The sequence below is a fragment of the Lithobates pipiens genome, unplaced genomic scaffold, assembly GCF_037356315.1.
Source record: "Lithobates pipiens isolate NorthernLeopardFrog02 unplaced genomic scaffold, aLitPip1_a1.2 Scaffold_19, whole genome shotgun sequence".
Classification (NCBI taxonomy): Eukaryota; Metazoa; Chordata; class Amphibia; order Anura; family Ranidae; genus Lithobates; species Lithobates pipiens.
In genome coordinates, this window is record NW_027507764.1 from 435545296 (window position 1) to 435572137 (window position 26842).

At 38.2% G+C, this 26842-nt stretch overlaps 1 protein-coding gene across 1 annotated transcript in view; it reads left to right on the plus strand.

The window, feature by feature from the left end:
* Positions 1–26842, plus strand: part of ASXL3 (ASXL transcriptional regulator 3) — a 192495-nt gene that overhangs the window by 118210 nt on the left and 47443 nt on the right. The window contains exons 7-10 of the mRNA XM_077492629.1: positions 11843–11960; positions 13277–13396; positions 17431–17594; positions 19806–19902. Of these exons, the coding sequence (XP_077348755.1) occupies positions 11843–11960; positions 13277–13396; positions 17431–17594; positions 19806–19902 (499 nt within the window). The remainder of the gene's footprint in view (positions 1–11842; positions 11961–13276; positions 13397–17430; positions 17595–19805; positions 19903–26842) is intronic.

Below are 26842 nucleotides of genomic sequence, written 5' to 3' on the forward strand. Positions count from 1 at the left end.
GTGCGTAAATATCCGATGGAACTGGTGCGGTCAATCATGGCTTTCCTGCACAAAGAGGACTTCATGGTTTCAATTAACATTAAGGATGCCTGTCTTTATTGGGGATCATTTGTCTGGTCGCAGATGTTCCTTGGCACCTACCACTACATATGGATTTTCAGTGACAGGGTCCAATCATCCATCTTGCTTTACTATCTCTGGCTTTACAGCATGGTTGTTGAAAGCCCAGTGTTAAAGTATTCTTCTCTATGTTGAGAACTCTTAAGTCCCATTCCCAGATGATTTAATACTATTTTGCTTGGTCTGAATCTTCTGAGTTTAATCCTTGAAAGTTCTCTGTTCCGATCTGGGTGTACCTTCAACGGGGGGTAGATCAATGACTGGCCCTGAGTTTTTTTTCCTTGACTTTCCTCTTCTAACACCTTTGGCCGCTCACTTCGTTCTTTCATACCATATCTGAACCTGTGACCTCTGCGGTGTCTCTCTGGAGCTTTGCTCGCTGTGCTACTTGAGATGCTGGACAGCTCCCTATCTGATCCTTTGCATCTTGTTTCTGATGAACCTTAAGCTCTTTGTTTCTTCCATGAACTTCCTGATATAGGCCATATGTCTGCACTTTCTGTTTGTCAGATATTATGCTGTTCTCCAGCCGATATCCTGCTGCTTTTACTCCCGCTGCCATTCATATCTTCATTACCACTCATTACCGACCTTTGGATTCTTCCTCGACTACACGCCCGCTTGATCCCACCCTGCAACCATTTGTTATTGATCTTTAGCTTGTTGCTCGACTACACTTACACTTAATCTCTACCTGCAACCACTTGTTACTGACCTTTGGCTTGTTTACTGACTATAGTCTGCTTGATCCTTACCTGCTACATCTGCTACTGGACCCTGGCTTGCGGCTTGCTCACCCCCTGGTGCAATCCTGAGGACCATGACCTGGCACTAGCCTGTATCAGGAGCTCTGGTGAAGTCCGGTTAGTGCTTAGACCCTGTGCTGTTGAACTGGGCATTATGGCTGTGGTATTGAAAGAAAAAAATGAGTACTTAGAGATTAGAATATTGCACTAATGAGTGAAGGAAATGGAAAGTAATGATTCCAGGAACCATATAATTCTGAGCCTTGAATGGGTCACACAAGGTAAAAGAGGCAGGAATATTTTTGGAACATTAAATTGGTGAATGGGTATATGGAGATTTATGTGTATATGGTTTGTTTCACCCTCTCAACTGCATAATGCCAACTTGCACAGTGTACCATAACTAAAGTTTCTGTTGGATCTTTGGGTCAGAATTTTTTTTCTCATTTAGGCTTATTCAGCTATGGTGTACTGTTGTGGAAGATTTGCCTTATGCTAGTTATGTTTTTTTTCATTTAAGACGGCTTGGTAAACCACATAAACCATCATTTTTTTATTTATTTTTTAATGAAATATCTATTTATTTGTTGTAATACAGCTATGGTCATACAAAGATTGATAGGAGCTACTTTAAAGCTTGACACAGCATAGCCATGAGATGATTCTTACCTTCTAGACTGGTTTAAAAAACCTGTCCAGTCATGAATGGTTTGTCCAAGTTGTGCCAGGGGTAACAGATCACTCTTTCTCTTTACTGCTTCATTCATTTAAATGTGTATGCTCAGATATACACATGTATACAGGAGTATGTTTATTTGAATGCCTTTAGAAAGAAAGCTTATAGAATGGTTGGCCATTTGAACGTTGTCCACAATTGAGATTATTTTCAGAACCCAGAAAGTATATTTTTAAATGTGCCAACAGACCTGAATGAATGAATAACTTGTATAGCGCTACATATGCAAACTAAATCGCCTCAGGGCTGCTGAAATGTGAATACACTGCTTGTTTTTTTCACAATTTTTAAAGTACCTTGTTAATGCACCTGTTGAAATGATTTTATTATGTAGCCCTTGAACTGAACCTATAAAAGAATCCTATTATATGTTTATGTTCTGCCCAGTAATATGTAATCATTTGTCTTCTAAATGTTCATTGGCTTTTAACAGACTGCTACCGTGCTGTGCGCTGATAATTTCCCTGAGATAGATTCCCCTGTAATTTACTTTTCTTCTCTGGATATAATTGGTTCAGGGTTTAAAAAAATGTGCAATAAAAATGAAGCTGTGGCAGTACAAATAATAACAGAATCATGATTGAATTTGTAGCCCTATTTCATGATGCTATGAAATGAATGCAAACTATCAGCGGTACATTTTTTGCATTGATTTAATATCAAAGGATGTATCACTGTGTTTCCATTTTTTTTATTTAGCATAGAAGAATTTCCCAAGCTACTTTGAGCCTTTATTCGTATTGCAGAACGGTCGAGTTCCCGTTGCTTTGCCGTAGCTCTTTGTCTTTGATCAGTATTGTGTGAAATTTCAAAGGTTATCTTTCATGCTGTTTTTTTTAATTTTCTGGGGACATTAAATTGACATTTTGGAACAGTAGTGACAAAATAAAAGAGGTTATCACTGCAAAGAAAAAAAAATAAATACTTGAATGATGTCTTAACAAAAGTCGCAATTGGTATATCTGTAAAACATTTCCTAAATAGCCCACCTATTGTGCATGGATGGCATATAAAAAAAAAAGGGACTGAAAATCTTTTTATTTTTTTTCCTTAAACATGTATCTTTTTCGCTAATGAGCCCAGGAAATCTCTTCATGTACTAGTAAATTATTCAGTGTTTACAGTCTAAAGGAATCCAATAACTTTTTCCACTTGTGTTTTAATTAAATAAATTTTCTGACTTTGCCAAATATTTGTGTATAGGGCCTGTTATACAAAAAGCCTATTCTAAAAGCTGACACTCCTTTATCAATGTTTTCTTCCGCTAAACACAAGGGCCTACACATACATGGTCACATGAATTTTTTTAAATGTCTAGTTACAGTATTTCGTTTTCCCCCCATAAGTATAGAAAATTGTTATATAATCCTATTGATTTAAAAAAATGTTTTTTGATTAATGGGAATGCATATGTCTGTAGAAGATATTTTAACATGCTGGCCTACTACCAATTCTGGAATCTAGTTACTTCTACTGAGGAATCCATAAGACATCTGAAAATCTCTCATGTCTGTTTGTACTCTCATACATATTTGGGAAATGCTAACTTTAATATATAGAAAAGCAACTTTTAACCATGTCTGTCATTTAAATAATGGCGTCACATTTAGGTGTGGAATAGAATACTTTTCCAATTCGTATTGTGTTACTATAATATTCTATATTTTACACACATCAATGCATCATTTTATACATTTAAGGTGTAGGCTGCCATTTTGTGGACAGATTTATTAATGTTTGTCCTACTTTCAACTAGTGTCATTACTCGTAAACTAGACAGGTACCTTGTGTTTAAATAAACTTGCCTACCTTTTAAATTGGAAAAAAAAAGGTCAGAATAGGATCAGAAAGGCAAAGAGAAGAGCAATCAGAATGGCTTTTTTTTGTCAAGGATGACAACAGGAACTACAAGCTAGAATTTATAAGGATGAGAGCCGCACTTCAATATTTGCTATTCTTGGCATTTTTATTCAGCTATCAATGAGGCAACTGCACACATAGTATCTCCATCTAAACGCCACACTTCCTTAACCACTTGCCACCCAGGCCAATTCTGCCATTTCTTTCCTACATGTAAAAATCATACAATTTTTGCTAGAAAATTACATAGAACCCCCAAACATTGTATATGTTTGTTTTATTTTTTAGCAAAGAACTTGGAGAATACAAATTTTTGGAGAAAAAAGTTTTGTGCTTTAAAAAAAAAAAAAAAAAGAAAACCGTAAAGTTAGCCCAATTTTTTTGCATAATGTGAAAGATGAAGTTACGCAGAGTAAATGGATATCTAACATGTCACGCTTCAAAATTGCACACGCTTGTGGAATAGTGCCAAACTTCGGTACTTAAAAATTAAATTTTTTTACTGGTTATATGTTTTAAGTTACAGAGGAGGTCTAGGGCTAGAATTATTGCTCTCATTTTAACGTTCGCGGTGATACCTCACGTGTGGTTTGAACACCATTTTCATATGTGGGCGGGACTATTCATTCACTTCTGCGTCCGAGCACACGGGGACAGCGCCACTTACATTTATTTATTTTTTTGTTAATTTTATTTTATTTTTTGACACTTTAAATAAAAAAAAATAAAAAAAATGTGATCACTTTTATTCCTATTACAAGGGATCCCTTGTAATAGGAATATGGCATGATTGGTCCTCTTTACAATGAGATATAGGGTCAATAAGACCCCACATCTCGCCTCTAGGCTAGGAAGCCTGAAAAAAAAAAAAGAAGCCATCTCCGCTTCCCACCTGAGATGTCGCTGTTTATTTGAATGCAGAGGCTGGGCGTGAGGCCATAACATCGCGCCCGGCCTCCGAACAATCATAGAGACTCCGGCGACCATCTGGTCCACCGGAAATCTCCATTGTAAATATCCAGGGCCGGCGGATCCTGTCTCTGACTCACCAATGCAAGCAGTGAGTCAGTAGAAGCATCGGAGGGTGGCAGGAGGGGGGGCATCCCCTCTCACTGCCCGTAAGAATGATTAAGTGGCGGAATAGCCACTATGATTGTTCTTATGGTGTTGGGAATCACCGGCTGAAAAAGCCGATATCTGAATGATGTCTGTAGCTGCAGGCATCATTCAGATATACCCACACAAAGTCAATGACGTCATATGACGGCCGGCGGGCCGGAAGTGGTTAACAAATTTCACCACCGTTGGCTTGCTTACAAGGACAAATTAAGTTATGGAAGGGAAGGAATTTATATTGGGGGAATAGATATATGCCATTTTTATTATTATTATTATTATTATTATTATTTTTTTTTTTATTTTACTAGTAATGGTAAGCTGTGATCATGCGATTTTTATCAGGGCTGCGATATACCATTTACTCACGTATTCAAACCACTCTCTGTGCAGCCCAAATCCTTTCCATTGATTGGGGACAAAGCAGGAGCTACAGATTCAAGACTTAGGCCTCTTTCACACATGTGGACCGTTTGTCAGTTTTTCATCCATCTGTTGACGGAAGACAAACAGGCATCAATGCATCCCTGTGGAAAAACAGATGTAAATGAATGATCATCTATTTACTGCCGATTAAACCTGCTTCCGTCAATATCCATTTTTTTGGAATGGCTCAAAGTCCTATTTTTTCTTCAGTTAAAAAAATGGATTGGACAAAAACTGGATGTAAATGGACAAATGGTAAATTTTTGCATGAAAGAATAGATTTGGGACTCAAATGGTTAAGGACAGGCAGATGGGGAAAAAACGTATGTAAAAACGTGACCAAACTGATGAAACGGGGGCGGCACAGTGGGTAGCACACTCACCTAGCAGTAAAAAGGGTCGCTGGTTCGAATCCCAACCACGACACTACCTGCCAGGAGTTTGCATGTTCTCCCTGTGCTTGCGTGGGTTTCCTCCGGGTACTCTGGTTTCCTCCTGCACTCCAAAGATATGCAGGTATTTTAATTTACTTCTGTCCAAAATTGGCCCTAGTATAAGAATGGGGACCTTAGATTGTGGGCTCCTTGAGAGTAGAGACTGATGCGAGTGTTGAATGTACAGGGATAGGGACAATTGTAGACACTCACTCAGGTTGAACTGGATGGACTGGTGTCTTTATTCAACCTTACTAACTATGTAACAGTCCACAGGTGCGAAAGGGACCTTAGTTTCAAAAGTTTAGAGGCTTACAAGTTTCTTCCAGAAATTAATTTGACTCTTTCCAGCTTGCAAGTGTTGTCTGATCCTGGGTGCTCTTCTTCAGAGTGGATCACTATTAGACTATTTTAAACCTTTTTTTTGTTTTTACAGACTTTGTGTAAGTCTGATTAGTTATGTGGAACCTGGTCTCTGAATACTGAATTATCCATTTTTAACAGTTTGAAATGCTGGTAATTAAGCATACATAATTCATTTATCTGTAATGCCCATGTTTGTGTTCTTTGCTTCCTTGCTGTGTGATTCAGTGATCAGCCTTGCTATATTTGGAACACAAGCTGTTCAAAATGTACATTACTGATTTATACCAATCTACAACTGGTATTGTCTAAAATGAACATTGAAACTAATACTGAAAAGATCTGTCTTGCACAGTCCAGTAGTAAGAAAGAAGGAAACCTTGTGTGAAGCCCTGCAAGTGGTGAGCTTGCTGGAGAAATTTCCATATGTAGCACAACAAATATGAACTGATGATCAGTGAAAGAATTTTTCAGTTGGACTCCCAAAGCTTTCATAACTTACACTGAGTAGACATCTTGCAGTACTGGCACAACGCCTTAGCACTTTATGTATGAAGGCCATACATTTTTTTAAATTTTTTTTTACATTGCTGGGATAAATGTAAACAAAAATATATTTCTGACACAGACTATTCTGTTCAGTGGAACAAAAATAATGTACAGAATGTGTAAAGCTTCTCTAACTCATTATGTAAACCGTGTTTGTTCTCTGTCTTGCGCTGGCAGGAAGGTGTGAGGTCAATGTTTGTAGAGATTTCTTGTTTACTGGAATACGTAGTGCAGACTAACCAAAGATGAAAATGCTTACAGAAATACATGTACAAGCAAAAAGATTCTAATGGCAGGGTGATTTAGTTCTCTAAATATAACCTAATAAACATTGTCTGCTTATATTGGGAAGGCTGTTCATATGCAAATAGATGAACTCCTAAATGAGACATGCTAAGTGTCTGTGTACCATCCCCTGGAGCATCAACCACAGGTTTACCATTTAATTGTTTGTAAAATAAGTGTTTCTTATTAGAAATGTTAGCAAATCGTTTTATTTTCTGGAGGCCCTATAAAAAAAACGACTTGTGCAGTAATTGTTGTCTGTACTTATCCTAAATCATTTAGGGTTGGTGGAACTAAGGCCGTAGTTGAAAATGTTCACAATAATGTGTGTGATTATTCACTTCAAGTATCCAATCGTGTGTGTGTATATAAAAAATAACTGTTTTTTTTTTCTTTTTATACGATTGGATAAATAAAATGAATCTTCCCGCAATTGTGTGAACTTTAAGTCGGCCTTACTATGTCCCCTCTCCACCATATCCTAACCATTCACAGACTAAGCACAGGAAGAAAAATATTCTGTTGTTTTTTTTTCTATTGTTTTTATGTTTCAGACCTTCTTGCTTATGACATGCTGACAGTCAGAAGTGGACATGCTAAGGTTATAATTGTTGAATTTGTCCACGTGTGTGAATTTTATGTTTAATTAAGGTAGTTTTTTCATCAAATTGTGCATATCAAGTGGTCGAAGTAAGTTTTTATTGTAATACTGTTTGAACATTAAACTACTTTTATTGAACATACTTATTATTTGACTTTTAAGCACTGCTTATGTCTTCTAATTCGCATGCAGCATTTCTTTAGCAACAGTAAGCTATCTCCCCTGACATATTGATTTCATAGAGGGCAGCTCATAATAAATATGTTCTAAGAAATATGAATCTGCCTTGCCACTTGTATCTGCAGCTAATGATTATATCTGAGACGATTGGAATCTCCAATTTATTATTGCTTTTTCTTAGAGTAGCCGAGATAAAGCAAGCAAAGATTACTCCTGCCTTCTGGTAGCCAAGAACCTAAATCCTGAGATCATTTATTATATGAGAAAAAACACTGTTCACTTTGGAGAGGTCTGACAGTTAACTGAAAACATGTTTTACTCTCTAATCTTACAAAATAGAAGTATATTGTTTTTATGTAATGGCAGTTAGGCATTGACTGAGCCATGTACACAAGCAGGTCCCAGTGAAGTGTGTGAGAGGTTTGCAAAGCTACATTTCCTTGCTTTGATATGTTATCAACAAAACAGCACAACCCCCCACCCCCAATCCCCCCATCCTTTTAAACAAAATTCTGCAGTATCATGAAATACTGTTAAACGCTTGTGATTGCCACATTTTAATTGATCTGGTCACTCGGCTTGGCAATATATGATAAACGTTGTCCAAATTATATTTTATATGAAGCAAGCAAAATCCACCCTTTTCTATGTATATTTATAGAACATTGAATGTGACATTTACCAAACACTCAATGCAGGTAAAAACTTACTGGTGCATGTGTTATAAGTGACAGTGATTGATTCACCTGCAGTGAAGTTTTGGTGAATGTCACAAGCACTGCTCTATAAATAAAAAAGTTGAATGAATATTCACTATGTTCCAGGGCCATTACGTTCCTAAAACATATACAGTGTTTGTTAGCATTACTGGCTGGAACCAAGACTTGGACTTCCTCAGTAAAACAAAGAAGGAAAATACAGTAACCTTGGCAACTAGTAAGATTTCATTATTTACTGAGTTGACTCCAGTTAAATGGAAATCTGTAGGTTACTGCACTTTCAGTATCATAATTGCTCTTCATATTGTTTTCAGGGTGTCAGTTTCACCTTAGAAAATTGACAGCTTGCTTTCCATTCTGGAAACGTATCTAGGGTCCGAGGAGTTTGAAACCATTTTGGGGGATAAAAAAAACCTTAGTTGTTAGTGTTTTATATATTTTAGGTCTTTAGTTCCATTTATATCTTTGCCTTCACTTGAGAGGCCCTATTGTCTTGTACTATTGCATAAATGAAAGAAAATAGTTTTCAGCTCCTACACTGCATCTTATTGTTATGGTTGGCTGGTTATCCAATGTAGACAGTGAATCTAAGTTTTAAATCTGAAGTAGGAACTGAATAAGATGGGTCTTATCTTATTTAGTTCTTATGCAGGCTACCTAAAGTGAGATTTAGACTTTTTATTCTGGTTTTCTATGTTGTTCTTTACAGGTTACTATATTTTATCTAATGTAGACTGTACATCTAATGACTGTATGAATGATTATTCATTTATCAATCTTTACAAACAATCTCTTTGGCAAATATGATAGTTTGATGCAGCAAAGATAAGAATTCTTTTGACCAAATCGCCAATATATCATGGTCAATTCCGATTTCTTTCATACATTTCTTTCACAGAATTGTTTGCCAGCATGAAAATTTTCTGCCCAAAGTCACTTTTAAATAAGTTCCTTTTAAAACTGAAATATGAATGGCTTCTGGCCATTGGGCTTCCAACATTTACTGGCGTTGTCAGATGGAGGTAGGAAATATGGTAGAACTGAATAATTTAATCATTTTGGAGCAGGGTATGAAGAACCATATCAGAATGTTCAATTTTTTGCAATAGAGAATAAGCCTGAAATTATACTCTATATGATGGAATCTAACTATAATCCTGGACACTCAGATTAAAGCAGGTAAATACTGCATTCTTTTTAAAGGATTCTAATTTTAAGTAGATGTAAAGCCAATCAATAAAATGTCATATAAGCTTTACCGTGTAATTGTAATCTCAAAAGCAATTTTACATTTTTAATTCTTTCATTCAATTAATATTATACTATACATTTGTTATAAAATATATAAATAATGCCTTGTTCAGGCATTACCTGTTATGTGGTGTCCACACTCTGTCGCTCTCTCCTTGTTGGTTTGCAGAGTTGTCACCATGTCTGGTGCTTTCAGTGGAGACGTTAAACCACCAAGCACAGGCATGTTCTGTTGGCAACAGTAGGAAATATATACTAGTATTGACATGCAGCCACCACTGGAGAGGGAGATGTGGAGTGACTGAAAGAGGATGCAGGAGATCAGCAGCAATGAGATGTAAAAAAAATAAAATAAAAACACTTTTCCAAAAGAGGTAAACATTGAAGCTGTTGATGTTCCATGGTGCTTTAGCAAACTTCACTCATCCAGTTAGGATTTACTTCACCTAAAGTAATTGATATCTCTAATCACTATACTCCTTAAAGCAGTGACTAATCTGGTTTATTTCTTCCTTATTATTCCCTTTCCTCATTATTTTATGTATCTCCTCTTAAACCATTTTTCTACTTTTGCATCCCCCCAACCTTTTCCCCTTTATTTTATTCTGTCTTTTTCCAATCTCTAGAACTCCTTATTAACATCTAACAATCACAACATCAAAGTCTTCAGTTATTATAATTCTTTACTTAGAAAACACCATACAAGTTGATAAATGATAAATATGTACAGAGGATCAAATTTTTATTAATAAGGCATTGATTTGTCACCTTTATATGTCAAGCATTGATAAACAATATAGTCAATGTTTTTTTCTGTATTTCTCTGTTCCGGGCTTAGGTCAACATTTAATGAAAATATCTTATTTGTTAAAAAAAATGTATGACTTTTAGCATTTTGTTCAATTGTTGTGTTTAAAAGAAATTAATAAGAGACCAACAGATTAGCATATATTGCCACTTTGTTAATAATTACCAAGGGTTAACGGAAAGAATCAAAGTTATTATCATGGAGTATAGTCTGTAGGAATACTGCCTGGGGCTTTTACTTCTTCTGCTTCTATTTCCGTGAGACATTTTGGACAATTGGATCTGAACATTGATCGTGAATGTATTGTTGTCAAGTTTAAACTTTTGTTTTGTGTCTTTTCATTGAAGCATATTTAGTTTTGCCTTTTTTTTCCTCTTCTTCTTTTTTGAACCACCCTCAAGGGTTCATAATACACTGTTATTGGCCCGCGTTCCCCTCCCAAATTGAGAAGGAATGGAAGCAGGAATGAATGCCTGTTTTATAAAGAGCTGCTATTGAAGGGCATGAATAATTTGTCTTGTAAGCATGGATTATATTGGTAACAGTTGGGTAATTTTGAAAAACATGAGTAGCAGACTTAATGTGCATAACTATGCGTAAAATGTGCTGTTATGTGTTGATGGTTTTATAACGTTACACACTTGAGCAGTCCGTTGTGTCATTTAAATATTTCTTTCCATGCTGCGATCGTCCTGTCAGTTTATTTGCTGATGTGTTCATCTCTGTTGATTTGTGCTTTTCAGTTAAAAACAGCTTGCTGGGAAAAATACAAACAAAAATTAACTGACTTGTCATACATTGCCTTGAATTAGTAATCTTTTACAATTGTATCCTTAGAAACACAAACAAAGAGCACTTGAGTGATTGAGCTCTTGGCCTGTTATGGATAATGAACAGATCTTTAGAAAACATTAGCTCATCTGAAGCAATTTCGTGCTTTGTCATTCGTTGTTGGCGAGAAGAATCTATTATTTTTTTTCCCCCCCTTTCAAATGGTGGATTTTTCCAATCATCTCCTGTTGGTAGCTTGAAGGTTAATCCCCAAAGCAAAAGCAGACAGAAGCCCTGCAAGAGCTGCAAGTGTTCCAAGGCTGGGAGCGATTCCTTCCCTGAAATAAACGATTCCTGCCTTGTTCAGTGATTTTTGTGCAGCACTCCACACGGCTGAGCAAGTGCATCAATACTGTAGTCCTTACATGCTGTACATACTGATGACACTCTCTCTGTTTAACTTGATTGACTGAGCAGGATAGCGAAGCAGAAGCACCTGCGAGAGATGTGCAGCCATATACAAACTGGTCTCCAGCCTGCTTTTTTTTTTTTGTTAACACTTAACGCTGTGTATTTGACTTGAAAATCATGGTGTGGTGAACTGGAGGTAGTACAGTCAGCTACAGATGCCTTTGTTGTGATGAGCTGTGACAGTAATGCAGTTAGGTGCCGTCTGATTGTGTTTGGAAGTCCAAGTTTTCGTTTTGCTTTGTCTGGGGTCGAGCAGTGTATCGTTCATGAGGGCTAGCACCTGTAAAACAGACAGAGACAGTATGCTGTGAATACAGCTAATGTGCTGGTGATTGAATGCTTGTTTTGATATTGTGCCGGCTGGTATTGCTGGTAAACCTAACACTGTATTCTTTCCTTTGTTTAGGCTTTGAGGCAGCAGCAGAAAAGAAGAAATGGGGTCTCTATGATGGTAAACAAGACTGTCCCTCGTGTTGTCCTGACGCCTTTAAAGGTGTCTGATGAGCAGTCAGATTCACCTTCAGGTAAAGATGAAACAGACTACACATTTGATGTGAAAATCCACTCGCTAAAGCTTTGTGGAGGGGGGGGGGGGGGGTGTTGAGATAAGGGGGGAGCTGAATAATAAGGCAGATCTGCTGCTATTTTCCTAGTTTTCTAAAATTCACAGATAGTTATTTGTAGATATTGGCTCACACCTATACATGCATAAGTATACATTAGAATTCAGAACACATAACATAACAGTCCGGCTGCAGCAGAAAGATACAGGAATCCAATCATTGTAGGTTGGTTGAAGAAATGTAATACCGGACCACATGCTGGCGCTAAATGCCTGCAAATAGAGCTCAGTTACACACTGTTATTTTGTGTGTTTGCCTTTGAGAACCTTAACAAATACACCATGTGTGTATTTGTACTTGTTGCTGACTGATATTAGGCTGGAGTTTATTCACTATGTACACCTAGTTATCACAATATTATTTTTTTTCTATTTCTTCCTTTTTTCATCTTTATGCAAGCATGGCTACACACAATGTTGTTTTTGTATTTCATATATGGAAAAGTAAATATGTTTTTATATTCCACCTGTATTTTTACCTGTTACTTTATAGCATTATATCTGATTATTTAAAGTTTTTTTTGACCACTGTAGTGTTTTTCTTCAAATGGTGATCATGACTGCCTTTTTATGTTGTCTTTATAAGTATTTAATCATAATTTACTGTTCTTGTTTTACATTTTTACATGAGTAACATTTTTTAATTTTTTAAAGGTAGAATGGTACAGTTTTTTGATTTTTGAGATTGGATGCAGGACACATTTTTTTGCAGAAACTGTTTTCCTATCTTTTTTTTTTTTTTTTCCTTCTTTTATAACCAATAACTGTTAATTTATAAAAAAAATATAAAGTACACAATAAGGATGGTAACATGTATGCCACAAATTCCAATGCTGCTCTTCAAGTCATGACTGTATGTGTGTAAACGGCACTGAAGATAATGACAGTGATCGGAAGGGGATAACTGTTCTACTGGCTTAACAAGGATAATACCAGGAGCAAGAACATCCTCTGTGGGGATAGTCTTCAAAGCAATGCATTAGCAGGACACAATTTCTCTTATCTATTGTAACACTCTCTGCAAGTTATTGATTACGTTATTTTATCTGATTTCACATCCTCTTGTCTCTCTTGTATGTAGTGTACTGAAAGAAATGGATTTAAACATTAAAAAAATGATCGTTTGGACCAAATAATAGACACTACCAAGATGACCTCTTTGTGTACCTATGGGAACCATATAAATTTGAATTTGCATTTTTTTTCCTCCTCCCCAAGGGTCTGAATCAAAAAACGGTGAAGCAGACAGTTCTGATAAGGAAACCAAGCAAGGGCAAAAATCACCCCCTGGCAAACAAATAAGCCAGCACTTGAAACGGCTTAAAAAATCAGGTTTAGGTAAGTAATAGTAATGCATGCTTTCTTATTCACCATTACTATCTAGTCTCCACATTACGTCACTGTGACAGTGCATGTAAAAGAAGGACCTGAAAATCGTGTTGTCCTACTAAAATTTGTAAGAGATCTATATATATATATATATATATATATATATATATATATATATATATATATATATATATATATATATTACTTTGTAATTGCCATTTATCCTTTTTTTTTTACAGAAATTATTGCTGCACGCATTTTGTACCTTGTGACAACTCCAGAGCCTATAACATTTAATAATCACCTTTATAAGGTGATTTTGCTGATTTTACCAGGGTAACTGGGCCTTGGCTGTATGGACTCATTTAGAGACTTTGTACTAATACATTTACAGAGCTTCAAAAAGTTTAATAAATCCACCTGTGTGTATTGTATATATGTCTAAGCATTACAGTGTCATTTAATCCAGCACTGAGTATACCTATTCCACAGCTTCAATTTTTTAACCAAGTAAATTTCTAAACCTTTAACTTAAAAAAAAAAAAATAACAAACATGTTATACTTACTTGCGCTGTGTAATGGTTTGCACAGAGCAGCCCCAATCCTCCTCTTCTTGGGTCCCCACCAGCATTTCTTGCTCCTCCTGCCTTCCGAGTACCCCCCTCCCGAGCATTGCCATTGGCTCTAGCTGCTATCAATCTGCCCTGTAAGGAGGGAGAGAGTGGAGAGAGACGCTGCTGGATTGAGATCACACTCTGGTGAGTATAAGGGGGATGGAAGGGGAGGGGTGGGGATCCTGGACACAGAAGGTCTTTTAACTTAATGCAGCGCATGCATTAAGTTAAAAAATCTTAAGGCTTTAGAAACCCTTTAAGGATTTTTATCTTAATGCATTCTCTGCAATAAGTAAAAAATACTTCTGTGCTGCAGGATCCCCCCACCCCCTTTTATGTACCAGAGTCTGATCTTGATCCACGTCTGTGCCCGAGAGCAGTGGATCTTTCAGCTCTCTCCCTCCTTGCAGGGCAGATTTGGCTCTGGCTGCTCTCCATCAAATCCTAAAATGAGGGAGCGGGGGTGGGGCAATGCTGGGAAGGGGGCTGCTCAGAAGGCAGGAGGAGCCAGGAATGCTGGCCAGGGACCCAAGAAAAGGCTGATCAGTGCTGCTCTGTGCAAAACCATTACACAGAGCAGGTAAGTATAATACGTTTATTATTTAAAAATGAAAGTCAGTCTATTACTATCGCTCACTTGAGTGTATTCTAGCACTATAGACCCCCCATGTTTTTGAATGCCTTGCTGCCTCTGCCTAAATCTTCAGGTGATAATGTGGCTGGGAGCACACAGGTAATTTATAATCGTGCAGTTATACAAGTTTTAAGTTACTAGCGATCAATCACTATATGCCACAGGACAGTAGCACATGCTTCAAATCAGTCGTATTGTGAACAATCATTGCGTTCAATAGAGAGATGTGATTAATCCCATGCTGTAGTACTGATGGGAAACAAAGAATACTGTACAAGAAAATAGAAAGAGGAGGAGTGGAAGGCTCCACCCATGGCTCACAGAGAAAAATAACTACTAAGACAGACTCTCATGGGTAGCAATTGAAGAAAAAGTGACAGAAAAAGGCCACAGGTACTGTTGAAAGCTGCAGCATGTATACACCAGCTGTAGGTGGAGTTGCACCTTAATTTTATAAAAATGCTTTGGGAGCTTACAGTAAATATATAATTATACCAAATATGTGTTTACAAGCTAATATAGATTAAAAAATTAACCTTTTTTTTTAAAACAGTAGGCACATGACAAATTGCTAATTAAACCTAGATCTAAACAATCAATGCACCAGACGTGCTACTATGCGTTACTAGGGTAACAGAGTAAAACTATCCTGCTTCTGTCCCAGGTTTATGGCAGCATGAAGCTTAAGACCTATAAGTTGGTTTAGTCAGAGTCTCCTGGCTACTTGCCGCCTTCTCGCCTTCTGTTCTATAAAAAGAAGGCCTCAAGAGGAAAAAAGAAAATTATATAATATATATATATATATAATTTTTTTTTTTTTTTATTGGGTAAATAGACTTAAACTTGTATATGGGAGCCATAAAGATGGAAAGGGGGGGGGGGGGGGGCACTTACATTAGATCCATCCTGCCGTATTGAGGAAGAAAGAGAGAGGTATGGTCTTCTCACCAGTGAAGAAAAAATGTATATTCTTTTGATTCTACAAATTCGTTTCTGTAGAACCAGGTTTTTGTGGAATCACAATTATCAAAGCAGAAATTAGGTCTTTCATTTATTTAATATTGTTGACAGGCTTAATATTTTTGACAAAAACCTGAGGCCTTGTTCTCTCAGGCGGTAAAAATGGGCAATTTGACTGGGTTTTTATTGCTTCTTGACCACCAACAAAACCTTAAGGCAACCAGGAGGGGATTGTACACATGCCCTGGCTGCAATACTTTGCAAATGTAACTCTTCTTGTTGAGTTTGACAGGAGGCATCACCTATCAGACTAGCCCATTAAAAAACAGATATGTAGGAGGTGGCATTATCAATTTCTGAAACCCTGGAGCTGCTGCTCTACCGTATTCTGAAAAGCATTCCACCACAGACTGCTTTTCAGAGATTGACTGTGTGTACCTGGTCTAAGGGTGCAGTAAGCTTCAGTCACAGAGAACTAAGCACTTTTAAAACATACATTTTTATATATTTTGTTATAATTGATAAAAGGAGATTTATGGTATTGAATATTTCTGATAAATGGCATGCACTTTTGACCAAAAGATGCTTAACATAGGACAGGCACAAAAGATACAATCCCCACAGCCATGTGCTATTTTCAATAGAGATTTGAAATAGCAGAATTTATTGAAGTGTAATATTGGTCTTATATCAAAACAATATTGACACACTGTTTTCAAAAGTGCAGTATTTTCTTTCTTAACCTCTTCATACTGGCAGCATGCATATAAGCGGCCGCATATAGTAGTAGCAGAATGTAAACAAAGCTGTGCCAAGTGCATATGCCCCGCTCGCTCCCGGCACCGTTATCGGCGGCTAATGGAAAGTTCCCGATCTCTACTTGCGATCCGGAGCTTTCTGATTATGTGACCACTGTGATAGTCATTCACGGCGGTGACTTCATCAGAAACCTCTTTAAGAGCCGTGAGGAGCTGGCGGTAAGGGCCTAACCACTTCGACACTAGGGCAATTTTTTTTTATTTTGTGCACACATAAAACTACAAATTCCTGGCCATGAAATTGCTTAAACCCTTAGATCATTATACATTTTCTGAAAGCAAAGAGACTTTAGAATAAAAAGATAATAGTTGCAGATTTTTGTGTCGCTTGATATTTGTGCGACTGTTTATCAAATGTAAATTATCAGGAAAAATATAATCAAATGAATTTTGGTGCAAACACACACAATATAATACAATTTTTTTTGGTAAAATATAAAGGGCTTGCATTAGGTAAATAAATACCAAACATTCTAAGTCTTCAAATTGTGTGCACCCATGGTAACTCAAAAAAACAAAGGTGCTCAAAAATCTCCATAGATGACCTGAACCCGTGTAAAAGGCACAGTAACGCAAATTCTGAGACTTCTGCAACCAGTATTAACCGATTTAGTTCAAACCGCTTGACAAGGCAGTATTTACATACAATTATGTTATCAAATAATAGCAATTATATTTTCCTATAAAATCACTTTCTTTCCCATAATAAATATTCCATGTTCCTTTCAGTAATCCAGTTAATTGGCTGTAGGTCCACTATAGCTGAGATGGGGGCAGTTAATATGCTGACCCATACAAAGCTGAATGTAAAGATTTAAGAAATAGCATTAGACTATCTGTATTGTCTGTAATGAGCGCATAATGAGTACTATCCTTCTGAAAATTAGGTAAAAAACTATTTCCTCTTAATGACTGATTGCACCATTCCTTTAAGCCTATTAGAACTACATTTTAGAACTACTAATACATGTGTCTTGCAGTAATTAGTCTTATTAACTTTGTTTTTCATACACCAGGGCACTTGAAATGGACCAAAGCAGAAGACATTGACATTGAAACTCCAGGATCAATTTTAGTGAACACTAACTTGAGGGCTTTAATAAACAAGCATACATTTGCATCTTTACCTCAGCATTTTCAGCAGTACCTCCTTCTCTTACTCCCGGAAGTAGATAGACAGGTGAGTCCTTCTACTTGCATAAAAGCACTGTCTGTCTTTTTTTTTTTATCTTGTATTTCATAGACAAACCATTTTTAAAGCTGCAAACTGTGTGAGGTAGAACTGTGCGCTCTTTACTGTCAGCCCCTTCCTTCAATATTCTGTTGAACAGAGCATTAACAATGACTGAAAATACTTGTAGAAGCTCTCTTTCCTGATCTACTCGGATCAGCTATCGCAGTGAGAACAACAAAAACGCACCAGATATATTGATCGTAACAATTACTCGGCATCTCAAGGTTGATTTACTTGAATTCTTTCTAGTACATGCTATGAAGGCTTTGTAAGTAACAAAGAAAACATAAGGATGGAAAACTGCTTGTGTAGTGAATGCAATTCAGATAGAGTACATTTTCATTTGGACTTCAGATAACGGTTTCCAAGTAAGTGTTAAGGACCAAAACATTGATCATATTCCAAGAATTATTTAATTGTGTTGCCTCTATTGCTGACTGCAAAGGTGCTCTGTAGTGAACACTTTTATCTCTAAAACACTATTATAAACTACTACTGACAGTAAAGTTGAGCATCTGGCGGTGCTGCTTGTATTGCAGTAATTCTTTTATTTCTATAGCGGCAATAGTACTGGTCCTTTTTAAGCTGGTAGGGCCTCCTATATTATGTCCAATTGCCTATGAGCACGGAGACTATATTTTTTGCCATATAGAAAGTAGAGCGGGGCAGTTACCCTGCTTGATATAGAACTTCCATTGCTAGACAGTCGCCACCAGTGTGATAAGCTGTAAAGATCAGTAAAATAAATCTACCAACATAATTTACTAAAATAAAGGCAAAAACGTTTCTTACAGTACAATCAGTTATATCACAGAAAAAAAATGTTTCTTTATGCAAAGCATGGTAACGCACTGACTACCGCATACCAATGTGCAGAATACTGCTTCACATTGGTTTGAAGGGGACCTAAAAATGCTCCTGTCTCGTAAGCCTTAGCATTGATATTAAGGTACAAACCTGTAGTCCATTGGTTTTCGCTTAACTAGTTGTACTTTACTTTGTTTAGTTTTGACCCAATTGTATGACTCGCTATAACTAATTGTCTTGGGCTTTAAATAAGGTAGATCTATACAGAGACAGTATTCTATGTCTGAAAGCCATCCTAAATAATAACTATGCACATGTTGTACACCTTTGCTTCAGACATTTATTCCCCTTTCATATGGGCAAGTGACGACTCCAAAACTGCAGCTCTTGTGGGATGTTCCCAGTCTACAGTGATCAAAACTTACTCAAAGTGGTCCAAGGAAGGAAAACCAGCGACAGGGTCATGGGCTGCCAAGGCTCATTGATGCATGTGGGTAGCAAAGGCTGGCCTTTGTAGTCCAGTGCAATAGAAGAGCTACTGTAGCTCAAATTTCTGAAAAAGTTAATGCTGGTTCTGATAGATGTCAGAACACACAGCGCATTGCAGTTTTCTGCGTATGGGGCTGTGTAGCCATGGACTGATCGGGGTGCTCATGCTGATCCGTGTCCACAGCCAAAAGCCGCTACAGTGGGTACGTGAGCCTCTAGACCACAGGAGCAATGGAAGAAAGTGGCCTGATATGATGAATTCAAGAATGCTTTGAGAAACACAGCAAATAGTTCAAGTTGTTGATTTGATCCTAGATGCTCCAAATCACATTCTAAATGAGCATCTGTGGGATGTGCTGGGAAAAAACAAGTCAACCATGGAGGACCCAGCTCATTACTTACAGGATCTGCTACTAATGGCTTGATGCCAGACACCACAACAAACCTTCAGAGCTCTAGTAGAGTCCATGACTCAACAGGTCATGGTATGTGGTCATATTGTTATGGCTGATTTGTGTATATTACTACAAGTGTTCTTGATTTTGTTTTCTGTGTACATTAATAACATATTGATTGCAAGTAACGTCACAAAATGTTGTTATGAATGTAAGGTCTATAATCTTAATATTGAGTGTTACGGATTTAATGTAAAACAAAAATGTACCCATATCAACATGGCATATATTGCTGCCTGTCTTTATACTCTAGCTACATAATTGAATATTTTAGCCATTTCATTATATTATGTTTTGGTCATTTATTCATGAATATATTCAACAGACCTTTTGCTATGCATGGAAAAACCATTCTAGTTACAAAAAGGGCACTTCAGTCATAACTTTTCTCCTGTTCCCCTTCCAGATGGGAAGTGATGGGGCTTTACGTCTTAGCAATTCTGCACTGAATAATGAATTCTTTGCATATGCTGCACAAGGCTGGAAGCAGAGACTGTCAGAAGGTAAAGTCCTCCTTTTTTTTTTTTTTTTTTTTTTTTTTTTTTTATTCTGCTAACATTGCTATGTAATTGATGCACAAAGCTGCAGAACTTGATATCTGATCTAGGAGCTGTTTATTTAAAGGATAACTAAGTTAATTCCTGATACTGGATGATAATAGTGTGGACCTCAAACGTATAATTGCCCTTATGTACCTTGTTTGCAAAAAAATGCTATTATAGAAGACTGTGGCCTGTAGTATCTGAGTCTTGGGTACAAATCTTTGTCATTACTCCTGCTTGCCTGCACATGTGCTTGCAATGAATAATGTCCAATCCGATACAGAACCTGCTTCCCTATCTACCAACAGCACACTAGAGGAGATTAGGAGTAATAGTTTTTCTAACTTGCATATGTAAACATAGGAGCAGATGAGCACAGGCCAGAAACATCTAAATTAGGGGTTTCCTTGCCCCAAAAATGTATTAAACATTCAGCAGTTAAACATTTCCTCATTTAGTATGACCAATGAAGTTGTAGTGATGCATTAAATGTGCATGTTTCTCATGGCTTGTACACAGTGTGTAATTATCAGGTATTGTGCAAATCTGTGTATTGTGTGTGTGTGTGTGTACAATCTTTACAAATTGTCAAAAATATTTTATATTGGAATAAGAAATGAAAGTAAAATAGATTAATAGTTTGCCAAGCCTCTTTTCTACTGAAATCTGCTAGGATTTTGAACCAGTGGGATGAAAAGCTGACTCAAGCCAATTTGATATGTTTTGATCCAAACTACTATTTCATTTAAATATAATATTAAAAATTCTTGTTGGCCAATACCTCTCCTGCCCCCACTAGTTCCTGGACTAAATGTCAGTCACAATGCCAGCATCAGAAGTGTGAAGTGGCTTTGTCTCAGAGAAAAATTAGAGTGGCACCAAAGAAGGTCAGTCCGTGCCACTACCAAGGCTGCCAGGGAATGTCAGCACGGAGATTGTACAGCATGCTGGAGCAAAACCCAGGGCCTCAAGGATGGGGCTTTTGTTTTCAAATCCTCTTTTTTTTTTTTTTTTTTTTTTTTTAACTTCAGCCGAGCTGTCATAAAAATTACTTGAGGGAAGTAAACAATTAAATAGTAATAGGGTTTTTTAGAAACGTACTATGCAATGCATAATTCGATTTCTGTTAATGCATTTGGGACTTTTGGTGTCATAACCTTCTTGCTATATACTGGCCATAATTTATTTTGTTTTGTGGTTTTTCTTCTTTTTTTTTTCTTTTTTTGCTAATTTGTGTGATTGCTGATGTAGGCCATTACTGTCATCTCATTTTACAAATGTATGTTCTGGCTGTCATGCCGAGTCATGCTGAGTATTGCCTCAGTACCTAAAATCTCTACTCTGACTTTTCACATATTCACGCTTTTTCTTGGTCAGCGACTCAAAGCATTGCAGCCACAGGTTAAACAAAACAGCCTTTCAACAATTACTTTTAGTAGGTGGCCAGCATTAGCAGTCCATATATTTCCCCTAGGAAAACTGTATGTTAAATGGGTTTGTCACCTTACCATGTATACACTTCGCCAAGCCAGTGGGATTTGGCATAGAGGGGATCTTCTTTTGCAGATCTGCATCTCAAATAAGTACTGCAAAAGATCTTCCCACAATTGTCTTGCACTGACTTGCCTGAGCTCAAACATATGCATTATATAGCATAACTAAAAGTTATCTTATATGGAATTGTAAAGCTGTGATATCAGTTCATTACAGCTGTGATACATCTAGTTTAATTGCACTGGTGAACCCTATATAGTAGGATGGGTTCAGAAAAATTTGACAAGGAAGTAGGGCTCTGTGTTGGTGAATATGAAGAAAGTGTACACAATTTTGTTAAGCAAGAAAGGCCTTAAGGCTGAATGTCTACCTTACCAGAATTCCTTGAGGTACATGTTCAGTGCCTTGAAAAAGTATTCATACCCCTTGAAATTTTCCACATTTTGTCATGTTACAGCCAAAATGTATTTTAGGCCTAAAGGCAAAACACTATGTGTGGTGGATAACTAACACTGCATATCACCCTGAACACACCATTGTGAAACGTGTTGGTGGCAGCATCATGTTGTGGGGATGCTTTTCCTCAGCAGGGACAGGGAAGCTCTTCAGAGTTGATGGGAAGATGGATGGAGCCAAATACTGGGCAATCTTAGAAAAAATAAAAAATAAATAAAGTGCAGCGCTTGTTCAATAAATAATGATTAAATAATCGCACAAGTGAAACGTGCAAAACTGGTGACAATCCAAAACCAAAATAAAGTGGCACTCAAACTAAATCAATATTAACATGTAAATGTGCAATAAAAAATTTATAAAAATTAATTCATATTTGAATCCATAAATCAGAAATAAATGTCCATAGAAATATCAAAAAATCCAACAGATAGTGTGACTTGATTGAATAAAAATAATATACTTGACCACGTGGGACCCGTCACCTTTAATCACCACTAATAAGATGGTGGCTTACCAGATCATCAGCAACCCCCTGTTTAACCACTTTCAGACCGGACCATTTTGCTGGTAAATGACCAGAGGTCTTTTTACAATTTGGCACTGCGCTGCTTTAACTGGTAATTGCGCGGTCATGCTATGTTGTACCCAAACAAAATTTGCGTCCTTTTCTTCCCACAAATGGAGCTTTCTTTTGATGGTATTTGATTGCCTCTGCGATTTTTATTTTTTGCGATATAAATGGAAAAAGACCGCAAATTTTGAAAAAAAATTATATTTTCTACTTTTTGTTATTAGAAAAATCCAATAAACTCAATTTTAGTCATACATTTAGGCCAAAATGTATTCAGCCACATGTTTTTGGTAAAAAAAAAGTCAATAACTGTATATTTATTGGTTTGCGCAAAAGTTGTCACATCTACAAACTAAGGTACGTTTTCTGGAATTTACGCAGCTTTTAGTTTACGACTGCCTATCTCATTTCTTGAGGTGCTAAAATGGCAGGGCAGTACAAAACCCCCCCAAATGACCCCATTTTGGAAAGTAGACCCCCTAAGGAAATTGATAAGTGGCATGTTGAGCCCATTGAATATTTTATTTTTTTGCCTCAAGCGATTGAATAATGACAAAGTTGTCACTAAATGATATATTGCTCACACATGCTATGGGCATATGTGAAATGACACCCCAAAATAAATTCTGCTGCTTCTCCTGAGTACGGGGATACCACATGTGTGGGATTTTTTGGGAGCCTAACCGCGTACGGGGCCCCAAAAGCCAAGAACCGCCTTCAGGTTTTCTAAGGGTGTAAATATTTGACTTCACTCCTCACTACCTATTACAGTTTTGAAGGCCATAAAATGCCAAGATGGCACAAAACCCCCACAAATGACCCCATTTTAGAAAGTAGACACCCCAAGCTATTTGCTGAGAGGCATGTTGAGTCCATGGAATATTTTATATTTTGCCACAAGTTGCGGGAAAATTACAAACTTTAATTTTTTTATTTTTTTTTTCACAAAGTTGTCACTAAATGATATATTGCTCACACATGCCATGGGCATATGTGAAATGACACCCCAAAATAAATTCTGCTGCTTCTCCTGAGTACGGGGATACCACATGTGTGGGATTTTTTGGGAGCCTAGCCGCGTACGGGGCCCCGAAAGCCAAAAGAACCGCCTTCAGGTTTTCTAAGGGCGTAAATATTTGACTTCACTCCTCACTACCTATTACAGTTTTGAAGGCCATAAAATGCCAAGATGGCACAAAACCCCCACAAATGACCCCATTTTAGAAAGTAGACACCCCAAGCTATTTGCTGAGAGGCATGTTGAGTCCATGGAATATTTTATATTTTGCCACAAGTTGCGGGAAAATTACAAACTTTTTTTTTATTTATTTTTTTCACAAAGTTGTCACTAAATGATATATTGCTCACGCATGCCATGGGCATATGTGAAATGACACCCCAAAATAAATTCTGCTGCTTCTCCTGAGTACGGGGATACCACATATGTGGGACTTTTTGGGAGCCTAGCCGCGTACGGGGCCCCGAAAACCAAGCACCGCCTTCAGGCTTTCTAAGGGCGTTACAGTTTTGAAGGCCATAAAATGCCAAGATGGCACAAACGCCCCCCAAATGACCCCATTTTGGAAAGTAGACAGTCCTAAATTTAGGGGTACACTAGTGAGACTAGGTAATAAATGGCGGGTGCCCTGAAACTATAAAAAAATAACTAACCAACCAGCGTCACCTGTAACCGTTATATGGTGATCACTGGTGAAAGGGTTAACTAGGGGGCAATCAGGGGGCTTTATGCGGTAGTATATGGGGGTCCCTGGCGCTATAAAAAGCTGCGGCGAACCTAAATACCTACCTGCCTAACTAGCGTCACCTGTGACACTAATACAGCGATCAGAAAAACGATCGCTTATTAGGCTGGGTTCACACTGGAGCGATGCAGGAACGCCACAAATCCGCGGCGGGTTCCCGCATCGCATGCCTCCCGGCGGCAGTTCACACTGCCCTATGCGAACTGCTGGGAGTGTCAGTGAAATGTTAATGACACCCCCAGATCGGTTCGCATATCGCAGTGCGATCTGCAAACTCGGATCGCATGGTGTGAACACCCATGCGATCCGATTCTGCTGCGGACCAAAAAAAGGGTCCCGTGCGAGTTTGCGGCGGGTGCGACACGAATTCAGCCATACTATCCGTATGGCTGAACTCGAATCGCACAGAGATCGGATGTGATTTGCACTGCAGTGCGGTGCGAATCACATCCGTTCTCAAACCGCTGCAATGTGAACCCAGCCTTAGTGACACTGGCGACGGGGGGTGATCACGGGGTTAAACCTTTATTGGGGGGGTTAGGGGGGTACCTTAGAACTAAAGGGGGCTAACCCTAACTGCCCTAACAGTTATTACAGTCACAAATGACACCAATGCAAAAAAAAAAATGCAATTGGTGTCACTGTGACTGAGGGGGGCAGGGGTAATTGGGGGGGTGATCGGGGGGTAAAGGGGGGGTGTGAGTGTGCCTGGCATGTTCTACTGTACGTGTGGTGTGTTGGTGCAACTCACCGATCCTCTCTCCTCGGTGCCGGAACGAAAAATACCGACACGGAGGAGAGATTACATCACTTCCTCTCCTGTGTTTACATTACAGGAGAGGAAGTGATGTCACGGAGCATTTCTATTCGTCGGGAGCGATCGCGAGGGGGTGGCCATGAATGAATGGCCGCCCCCTCATCCCGGATCGCTCCCGAATGAATACCGACCGCCGCAGGCACCGGGGGGGGGGCCCGATCGGGCCCCCCACCCGCGGGAAGGCAGGGACTTATATATACGCCCATATGCCTGCCCGTGCCATTCTGCCGACGTATATCGTCGTGCGGCGGTCGGCAAGTGGTTAAGGGAGGTCGGTCAGCGCGTATAAAGTCACAAATTCTGTCTCAAGACGATCAGATGTGAAAAAGCGGGTGTCTCCTCTCTGCAGACTCCGCAGCTCAGGTGATCAGTCACCGCAAACTTTCCAAATATTTGCCAGTGTGAAGGCTCATGCAAAATAAAAAGTGCTCCAAATCATGTAATATGTTTTAACACCAAAAAAGTTTTTTCTTTATTACGTAAAGTCAGATGCTGTAAAAAGGACTCCACCGAGTCTCCAATGTACAGATAGCGTTTAAAATACAAACCGCGTTGAAAACGAAAAATAAAATTGCTAGCAGATAAAAAAACCTGTATGTGGTTTTAAATTGCGATCGCACAAGCGCAGGAGAAAACCTGTTAGAATCTGCAAAAGAGACTCATGTGGAGGTTCACCTTCCAGCAGGACATCGGCCCTAAACATACAGCCAGAGCTACAATGGAATATTTTAGATCAAATCATATTAATGTGGTAAAAGTCCAGACCTAAATCAAATTCAGAGTCTGTGGCAAGACTTGAAATTTGCTGAATACAAATTCACGCCACACTTCACATATTTATTTGTAAAAAAAAAAAAATTGAAAACCATTTATATTTTTCCTTCCACTTCACAATTATGTGCCAATTTTTGTTCTATTACATAAAATACCAATAAAATACATTTACGTTTTTTGTTGTAGCATGACAAAATGTGGAAAATTTCAAGGGATGGGAATACTTTTTCAAGGCAGTGTAGGTCCAACATGCACTGTCATTGCAAATAAACCCCCCTCCCAGTTTCATGAAATACCCTAATTGTAAGTAAAAATTAGTTCCTTTGATTAACCTTTAGTCACCACATCAGCACCAGATGTTAAAGTAGAACTATAGACAAAACTTCTTTTTTTTTTTTTTGGATAGAGCAATGGAGGGTTCTGTCCCCTGTCAGGTTTTTTTTCATCTTCTCTGTCCCATTGCAGAAATTTTCATTCACTTCCTGTCCCATAGCCAAAGAGGAAGTGAGAGGAAATCCCCTAGAATTAGTGTCCCCATTGAAAATTTCCCCTCAATTACCTTTCTGGGAACAACACAAAATTTGGATTTTCTTTTACTTTCACTTTCAATGATGATGGTAAATATGACAAATAGAGAGGGTGAATCTGCTTAACAGGAGCACCGAGGGCAATAAAAACTGACAGATGTTCCAATTCATCTCTACTCTATCCAAAACGAAAAAAAAGCTTTGGCTTTTAGTTATACTTTAACCGCTTACAGGGCGCCCCACTTACTTTTACTGCGGCAGGGCGGTCCGTTAGCGCAAAATCACTTACAGGTACGTCACGGCTTCTTCTGGGTCTGGGGCAAATGCACATGCCACCGCCGGCCCGCTGTGATTTGGACACAGCAGGAGCCAATCAGTGGGTCCAGCAGACCCAAAGTTCGCCTGCGATCTCTCCTGAGAGAAGAACAGCCTATGTAAACAAAGCAGATCACCATTCTGTCATAGGGGAAGATGGAGATCTTGTGTTTCTGCTAATCAG